This window comes from Perca flavescens, chromosome 11 (assembly GCF_004354835.1).
Source record: "Perca flavescens isolate YP-PL-M2 chromosome 11, PFLA_1.0, whole genome shotgun sequence".
NCBI lineage: Eukaryota > Metazoa > Chordata > Actinopteri > Perciformes > Percidae > Perca > Perca flavescens.
In genome coordinates, this window is record NC_041341.1 from 14,071,549 (window position 1) to 14,081,319 (window position 9,771).

Below are 9,771 nucleotides of genomic sequence, written 5' to 3' on the forward strand. Positions count from 1 at the left end.
TTTAGATCAGTGAAAAAAATGTCTATACTTCACAATAAAAGTCCAGAGGATAGTTTTATTTGGACCTGGATGACGGAGACAACTCTACAAAGATACAAATCATTTTCTACATTTTTGACTCTACCTGGCCATCCACCTGTCTGTCAGGGTTGTGTGTGTTGGTGGGGATGGTTCGGTGGCGGAGCTGTGTCACGCTCTGGTCCTCAGAGCTCAACTGGATGCTGATTCTCCAGAGAAACCAGTGACACCAGTGCTGCCTCTTGGAATCATTCCTGCTGGTGAGAGACAGAACACACACCCTCCTATAGATACACACACTGTAGACCAACACTGTGCAGAAACACATATTGACATTATGTAGAAACTGCCAGACAGCGTGTTGTATCAGATGTTTGTCTGTTCATCTATACAGGTTCTACAGACGTGGTTTCCTGTTCTGTTCACGGAGTCAGAGATCCAGTCACTGCAGCCCTGCATATTGTCCTAGGTAGGTTCTACCTGTTCCACATAGGTACAACATCCTACATAGGTCTATAGTCACATTGGCTATTGTGGATTCTACTTGTTCTATATCTATAGTCACACTGTCTTAGGCAGGTTCTTCTTGTTCTGTCTATAGTTACATTTACCTGTTGGGTATAGTTGGGTTTACCTGTTCTACATCTATAGTCACAGGGCCTCGGGTAGGTTTTACCTGTTCTATGTTTATACTTTTGTCATCCTGTCTTCCTGGGTGGATTCTACCTTTTCTAGATCAATAGTTGCGTTGTCTTAGGTGAATCCTACCTGTTCTAGATCTACAGTCACATTGCCCTATATGGGTTCTACTTATTCTATATGTATAGTCACACCATTCTGGATCAGGTCTACCTTGTTAAAATCTATAGTCCCTTTTACTCTGTGGGTTCTACCTCTTCTCAAATCTATAGCCACATCATTTTTTGTGTGTGTGTGTTCTACCTGTTTTAGAGCTATACTCATGTCATCTGGTTGGATACTAGTTCCAGTTCTAAATTTATATATATATATATATATATATATATATATATATATTAATAGTCACTTCTCTTTGAGCAACTCACAGGGAGCCAATCAGAAGCTTGTGTTCTTGTTGAGCTTTGCTGTGATTGGGTGATGGTCACTCAGACTGTTTGAGAATAAACAAACATACAGACAGGCGGTGTGACTGGACTCTGGAGGCAGCAGACAGACAGATGTCTAACAGCAGGATCACAGGTTTACTTTGTTCACTGTAGCCCCGCCCCCTTCACCTCTCAGGTAAACCTTCTGACCAATCAGCTATGTTTGAATGAATGAACTAATTAACACTGGAAGGTGTGTGTGTGTGTGTGTGTGTGTGTGTGTGTGTGTGTGTGTGTGTGTGTGTGTGTGTGTGTGTGTGTGTGTGTGTGTGTGTGTGTGAGACAGATGGGAGTATTCAGTGGCACTTAATTCCTAACAATAGAAAACAGTTAAAGTTCCCATGCAGGAAGCTGTTCCCACGGACAGGTGACTACAGGTTAACCAAGGTAAACATACAGTACCTGAACTGTCTGTTACTGGCAGCACACCTCAGAGTGTCTCTCATGTCTGTACAGTGCATATGAAGCTACAGCTAACAGCCAATTAGCTTTTTATTTATTTATATTTTTTTCACCTTTATTTTTACAGGCAAGTCATTAAGAACAGGTTCTTATTTACAATGGCGGCCTGACGAGTGGCATAGCCACTTATGTAAAGGGAAGGAGAGCTAGATAATAAATGCATTAGAAATTATCCATGATATGATGGTTTTGAAGGATGAAATGGAAATTAGTTTGTCCAGTTTGAGAATCTTTTGCAGAGCATTCCAATCGCGAGCGGCAGCAGATTGAAAATATGCGAGACCAGAGGCAGAGCTGGTTTTGGGAATGCTTAATTGAAGATGAAGTGAGGACCGAGTATTGTATATAACTTTGGCTGCAGCAGGTGACCTAAGTAAGGAGGTGATCGGCCAAGAAGGGTCTTGTAAATGAAAGTGAACCAGTGAATCTTACAGCGAATGTGAAGGGAGGGCCAGTTGACAGATGAATATAGGGTGCAGTGGTGTGTATTGAAGGGGGCATTTGTGGCAGGGATAACCCCCTTGAAGGTGGTAATGTTAAGGGCGGGAGAAGGCATAGTACCCTTACGGTAAAACAACATTACTTTAGTTTTGGAGGTATTGAGAGTAAGTTTGAGTTGGGAAAAAGACTGCTGTAGTTGGAAGAAGCTATCTTGCAGAGTAGTTTGAACAGTATCAGAGGAAGGACCAGTGGCATAAAGAATTGTATCATCAGTATATAAGTTAATGAGTGAATTGCCAGCTGCCTGAGGAATGTTATTAATGTATATTGAGAAAAGTGTGGGGCCAAGTATGGAGCCTTGGGGGACACCCCTGGTGACTGGGAGAGAATGGGAGAAAAGGTTTTCAAATCTTACACGTTGCACCCAGTGAGAGAGATAATTGGAAAACCAAACCAGTGAGTGATCAGTGACACCAATGCTGCTAAGTCTGTGTATGAGTGTATTGTGGTCCAGAGTCCAAAGCTTTGGCAAGGTCAATGAATATAGCAGCACAGTGTTGTTTGGTATCTAATGCGGATGTAATGTCGTTGAGTAGTTGTGTAGCTGTAACACAACCATACCCAGATCGAAAGCCAGACTGTGCCCCGGAGATGATACTGTTCACATTAAGGTGTTTGGTTAGTTGTTTGTTGACAAGTTTTTCCAGAACACAAGGCAAGATGGAAATTGGCCTGTAATTGTTTAGGTCAGCCTGATCACCGCCCTTAAACATAGGAAGCACTACCGCTTCTTTCCAAACAGGTGGAAACTCTCCAGTATATTTATTACCTGCTGGTGAAAATAAATATTGGTTGCACCTTTTAAGAAGCACTGCAGGTTTGATCTCACAGACACACACACACACACACACACACACACACACACACACACACACACACACACACACACACACACACACACACACACACACACACACACACACACGCCATATGGAGAGGAAATCAGATTCTATCCAGAGAGACAGACTGGCACTCAGTCAGACAGACAGGTGGGGAGACAGCAGTTCAGTAGGTTACAGCAGGTATGCGGCCAGATGGCGCGCGCGTGTGTGTGTGTGTGTGTGTGTGTGTGTGTGTGTGTGTGTGTGTGTGTGTGTGTGTGTGCGTGCGCATGTGTGTGTGTGTGCGTGCGTGCATGCATGTGGAGCATCTAACTAAATAGTCGGGATGGTGAAATCATGTTGATGAGGTTGATTATATTTTTATTCCAGTTACTTCTACGGTTTGTGCTGCATTCATAGGCTGTGGGAAAATAAGCCGTAAAAAAAAATCTTAAAAAAAGGTTAATTTACTGAAATTGTTTTCAGCTGCATCTTGTGGCCTTGACCTGCTGATGGAGTTTGATAGTTTTAGGGGTTTTCACAGCATTTAAAGTAATTTAAAGGAGAATTTCACAAAAAAGTTGAAAACATAAAAAGGAACTTGTCTCATCTTACTGCCCACTCTCTGTGTAGTGTTTCACTGTGTGTGTTTCACTTTCACTGAGAGGGATGCATTTGTCCTAAATCTGCTGCAAATGTATTCTTAAATCTGCTGCTTCAGAGACTCCTTAAACTAGACTGACCAGAGACTGGTCACTCTGCTGCAATGTGATTCCACTGAAATTTATAGATATTAACACACACACTGACCTCTTTCTGTCGCCCATATTTGTGCTGCTTCTCATGAATATTAATGACCTTCTCACCATACGACCACTTGGCCTTCTTACAGGCTGTGTGTGTGTGTGTGTGTGTGTGTGTGTGTGTGTGTGTGTGTGTGTGTGTGTGTGTGTGTGTGTGTGTGTGTGTGTGTGTGTGTGTGTATTAATATTCATAATTAAAATATAATTCATCAGTATTTAATTTATTACCGTCTGTCTGTCTGCAGGTCACCTGCAGCAGGTGGACATGTGCAGCTTCTCGTCTCTCGGACAGTTGGTGTGTTTCGGTTTCTCCGCCATGTTCGGCTTCGGTGGCCAAAGCTTAGCTCGGGCAGAGAAGAAGAGGTGGATGCCGTCGTCACGGCGACGAGAGTATGCTCTGGTGAAGACACTGGCTAGGCTGAGGTAACACACACACACACAAATATACACATGCACAATTTTTGAGTTATATAGAGCAAGTTGAATTTAGTTTTTTTAAGGGTCCAAGGATGGAGGTCAAATGTTCTTCAGATTTTAAAGGGATAATTCGGATATCTTTAAGTGGGGTTGTACGATGTACACATCCATACTCAGTGTATTACCTACAGCCCAGTTTGGATAAGCACACAGGAGGACCGACACACAAGCTAAGCAATGTAGCCTACTTCTACAGAAGGGGGCAGCATCTAAACGTATTTTAGCCACCTAAACAAGGCCAACCTAAAAAAACAATCAATATTAGTTTAGATGTAGGCCTACACTATATTTAGAATATTTTCACAGCTTTACCTTGCTGTCAGACAGCCCTTACCGACAGGGAAGTGAAGCTGTTCTTTATCTCTTCAGACACACGAGAACAGAACAGTAATTTTACCTTGCAGAGCATGGGAGTTGCTGGTCTACCACTGCAGCTGTTAGTTTGTTTGTGTTATTGTGTGACTTCGCTGAATCCTAATTAACCCTTTAAAATCCTCTAAGACAAAATAATGATTTTGGTTATTATAATATATAATTAAATATATTAATACAAAATTGACTTGGATTCAGAGTCTTATAAATAAATAAAACATGTCACAAAAAGTTACATAATTCAAAAAGTACATTTTTAGCCATCCCAGCAGCGTAATGGATGGATTGCCATATAATTAGGAAATGTTAGCATGCTGTTAGCAACAGGCTAAATTAAGATGGTGAACATGGTGAACATCAAACCTGCTAACCATCAGCATGTTAGCATTGTCATTGTGAGTATGCTGATGTTAGCTTTTAGCACCGCTGTGTCTAAGTACAGCCTCACAGAACTCAATTCTTCTTCTCTTCTGTCTCGCTCAGACCAGAAGACTGTCAGCTGTCTTTTCTACCAGTGAAGAAGTCAAACAGGTGAGAAACACACACACACACACACACACACACACACACACACACACACACACACACACACACACACACACACACACACACACACACACACACACACACACACACACAACAATAGCAACTTAGCACAACTGTTTGTCATATTCAAAACTAAATTTGAACTCATCCTTCTCAGAGACCAGGACCAGGACCCAGAGTCAGGTGAGACCGGTACTTGTCTAGAAAGAAAATCAAAGCTGGTCCATATTCCGTCCCAGTTTGATTTACTGTTTTTCTTTCTGTGATTGGTCGGTGTAGGAGGGGAGGAGTCCTGGACGACCAATCAGGGCCTGTATTTGAGCATCAGCATCATGTCCATCCCCTGTCTGAGTCCACACACACCTCAAGGACTGGCTCCCAACACTAAGTAAATGATGAGCAGTTAATCCTTCTGAGAATGTTAAAGTCAGCTGTGTTGTGACTCTGACATTGCAGGATTGTTTCATAATGTTTCTGCCATTGAACATATTCTTTCACTTCCTGTTTGTGACAGTTTGGCAAATGGCAGCGCTGCATTGATTGCAGTAGGAAATACTTCCAGGTCAGAGTTCATCAAACATCTGAAGAGATACAGCGGCAGTAGTGGACAGGTGAGAGCAACTGTCAATCAGAATGGAAACTACTACTAATTAATTCTACAATTGTTTTTTCAAATTTTCAAGGGCTGTTTCAAATTTGCTCATGGAATCCAAATCCTTTCAAATTTCTTATCGGATCTTATTAGTTCACCTTTCAACATTTGAAAAATGACTAAAGGCTAAAATAACTCCAACAGTTATAGCAGGTTTAAACTGACCTGAGGTGATCAGTGGATCATTTCTCTATAGACGAGTCACCACTCTGTTGGTTTCAGTGTTTAACTATTAAAACACACAGTCCACTTGCGGTCATACAGCGGTGTTACAGAGTGATGTTTCTTTGCGTTCACAAGCAATTTTTGGCTGAAAACAGACAAAGCTTTCATTTTTAACCAGCCACAGTCATGGTGCGTTCTTTTTGTCTTGTAATCGCGACTAGTAGCTTGAGTGTGACGTCACATCCATGTCGGAAAACGAGTAACCGTGGGTTGTTGTGTTCTTTTTGTCACACAATACTACGAGTCGGAGAAAAGATGGATTTTTGTAACATTTTTAGTAACATTTAGGATTCTATTCACCCAGTTATTGACATATTACACACATATATTTCACAGTTTGATACATGAAAATTACGTTTTGATTAACGTTAACGTTAGGCTACTGCTCTGCTTTCTGCTCAAGGCTCGGCTTAAGCCGTTGTTATCATATAGCAACCGAGCGTCTCTAGCCAATTTCAGCTGTACAAGCTACAAAATAACTAATCAGGCGGTATTTAACTCCTAATAAGACTGTAGCAACATACTATAGTCCTTAAAATTGTAGAAAACCACAATGTTTACTACGTGTGATTCACGACGTATCCATCTTTGAAAGTGAACTCGGGGTCCTCTGAGTTCAGACGACTTGACGAGTTGTATATACGACCTCAGTGGGGTTCTTTTTGCAACTTCCGGTTCGTAACTCCGGAAAACAACTCGTAAATCGACTTCGGTGGACAAAAAGAAAGCACCATTAGTCAGCTAAAAAGGAGAAGCTGCTACATGGTTTGACAATTCTAGGTATTTTGCAGACCGGGAACCAGATCCAAAATGGAGCTGGCTATCTGAACCCATCCCTAATGTGGGTTGTGTTGTCTCACTCTGAACCTCGGCATCCTGATAATTCCACCTCTCACAGAGCCAAAATAAATAAACTAGTTAGTGAATAGATTAGCCTGGTTCAGCTTGGCCTGGCCTGTGAGACCGCACACTAACCCACTTACTAAATATACTGGCAGTGTGGAATTCACTCTCCTGCAGAGTAAACAGGCTGTTTACTCACTGACCTACATCCTGTTGGAGGGACAGACAGCTCAGCGTCAAACATGACAAGACGGAGCTGACATGTAACCATAACAGCCCACGTTTGAGTCCCAACGCGGACGTTGAACCTGACCTGAGCTTATATACTGTCTATGGACCTGAGTCAGTCCGGACTTTTGCAGGGATAGAGAAAGTATTAAGATTTTAGTATTGAAAGTACTCAACACAGAGACATTACTAGATTCCCTGTTAGTGTATATTGTAAAGTATATCTAATGATATTATATATATATATATATATATATATATATATATATATATATATATATATATATATATATATATATATATATATATATATATATATATCATTATTTTTACTTATGCATTCCTGTTTATGCAGCATTTTAACTGACCTTAACTGTTTTGGATTTAAACAATAAGAAATGTCCTTCATTATTGCCCAGAGCTGATAAGTGAAACCTTCACATGCCTTGTCAAGTCTGACCAACAGTCCCAAACTTTTAAATTATTCAGTTTACTGTCATTTAAAACAAAGAAAAGCAGCACATTGTCATATTTTAAAAGCTGAAACCATGAAACGTTTTAACATTTTTGCATGAAAAATAGTCTTTTTTTGCGATGAATCACATTTTAAAGGTTCTTCATATGTTATCAAATTAACATAATTGAGTTAAAAGTACAACATTTTGTATGCAAAGTAGAGATACCTAAAATGTGTACTTACGTACTGTAGTAAATGTACTTAATGGTTCACCACTGGAGTATTTTTGTAAAACAGCTTCTAATAAAATAAAAGATCAAACCTGAGGAGGAAAGAGACCAGACAGTCAGGACAGAAAGACAGTCTGTCTGTCTGTCTGTCTGTCTGTCTGCTGGTCTTTGCTACCCCCTGTTGGATCTTCATGGTGTTACAGTAGATGCAGAAGAGGACCGTAAATAGGAAGGAACCCAGTCACTTCTCCAGATAATAAAGCTGCTTAACGAGGATCTTAATGAGCCTTTCTGTTCTCCTCAGCTGACCTGTGACCTGTGAGGACACACACACACACACACACACACACACACACACACACACACACACACACACACACACACACACACACACACACACACACCTCTGTTAGTCTTTACTGTCTGATTGTCTGTCTGCAGTTCAGCTTCTCATTCGTGGAGACGCACACTGTGTCAGCTGTGAAGATCCGTCCCCGCTCACTGATTGGCTGGTCGGAGGAAGAGAGTGAGGAAGAGGGCGAGTCCAAAACCTCGCCCATCATCCAATCGGAGGGAGCCACCTTTCCCTGGAACATCGACGGAGAGCTGGTGGAAATAGCTAACGAAGTGCTCGTCAGGTAAAAATATAACATATTAATAAATATTGTTATTAACTGTGTATCATTACGCTGATTAAAACAGAGCGGCTGCTAACTATAAATGTAATGATTGATTAACTTGCTAAAAATTCTATTAATAAATGATGCTTTCGGCCTTTAGAATGTCAGAAAAAAGTAATTTCTGAAAACGTTCGAAGTGATGTCTTCAGATTTCTATCTATCCATTGAAGCTACATAGTAAACTAAAACGTAATCAGTAAGCTGTATAATAACTTAACCAAGAGTTATACATACATTAAATAATAACTGTATATCATATTATAGTAGCCTACATTTGTGTGTGTGTGTGTGTGTGTGTGTGTGTGTGTGTGTGTGTGTGTGTGTGTGTGGGGTGTGTTCAGGGTCCACCCACGGCTCATCACTCTGTACGGGGAGGAGGTGGACGAGGCCGAGTCGACCGTCTCCTGCAGCTGCATCTGAGTCCAGCAGAGGGTGCCCAACGGCGCCCTGTCTAGGTCATTACTGTTTCCATCGCGATGTGAACTAACGTAGACGTTTCATTCAAAGTAGCAAAACACCTAAAGTAGTGACAGAGCTTTGCAGCTTCCTGTTTACAACATGAACATTAAAGCTGCATTGATTGATTACTGCAGCTTTAATTAGCTATAAGGTAACTTGTGTAAGCTACCTTTAACTCCAAACTACCGTGCTTTATAAATGTTGATCACTTCTAGACCTGATTGTTGAGGATACATTGAGGTTACTTTTTTTTTTAATTCAAATTAATGTTTACATTTTACTATATCTTAACTACCAGCTCTTCTCACATGACTTGATTTTATTCTAATTTGTGTTACCTATTTTTTTTTATTGCAATTTTTATTTTTTTTTATCTGGTCCAGTTTCTGGTTCTGCTGCAGAGGGCAAAGATTCATCTGTAATTTAAACCTATAGTTTGAATTACATGTGAGCTAAAAATAGTTAATTGAATCCAACACTGTGAGGAAAAGAGTTTATTTTCCGTGTATTGATTCTCGTTTGAATAGTGTTAAGTTGGTGATAGTCAAGCAGCTTTCTGTACAGATGAGCAGATCCAGACTGAATAAGCCAAAGTGTCCATCGTTTTATATACTACATATGACAGAGCTGTTTTTATTTGGAAGCTTTTTAAAGTTCTTTTTTTATTGAGATAATGCAGATCTTTAGAGTAACCGCTGTAATCATGAGAAAAAACAAGGTGTTGTTTAAATAGAAAATCCTTCATTTTAATAGAAAAGTGTTGATAAAAGCAGTGAGACTCTCCAGTGCAGAACAACTTTACATAAACAAAAACAAAACTCATGTATTAAAATATTAAAACATCTCTCTGTGTGATGTGCATTTGTATTAAAT

General features: G+C 40.4%; 1 protein-coding gene across 1 annotated transcript in view; it reads left to right on the top strand.

The window, feature by feature from the left end:
* The window catches only part of cerkl (CERK like autophagy regulator), a 29,708-nt gene extending 19,992 nt beyond the window's left edge, over positions 1–9,716 (top strand). Inside the window, exons 7-15 of the mRNA XM_028590424.1 lie at positions 148–278; positions 413–487; positions 3,975–4,152; positions 5,062–5,109; positions 5,282–5,307; positions 5,404–5,512; positions 5,639–5,735; positions 8,201–8,397; positions 8,781–9,716. Coding sequence (XP_028446225.1) covers positions 148–278; positions 413–487; positions 3,975–4,152; positions 5,062–5,109; positions 5,282–5,307; positions 5,404–5,512; positions 5,639–5,735; positions 8,201–8,397; positions 8,781–8,859 — 940 coding nt within the window. The 3' untranslated portion in view covers positions 8,860–9,716. The remainder of the gene's footprint in view (positions 1–147; positions 279–412; positions 488–3,974; positions 4,153–5,061; positions 5,110–5,281; positions 5,308–5,403; positions 5,513–5,638; positions 5,736–8,200; positions 8,398–8,780) is intronic.
* Positions 9,717–9,771: the final 55 nt, after the last annotated feature.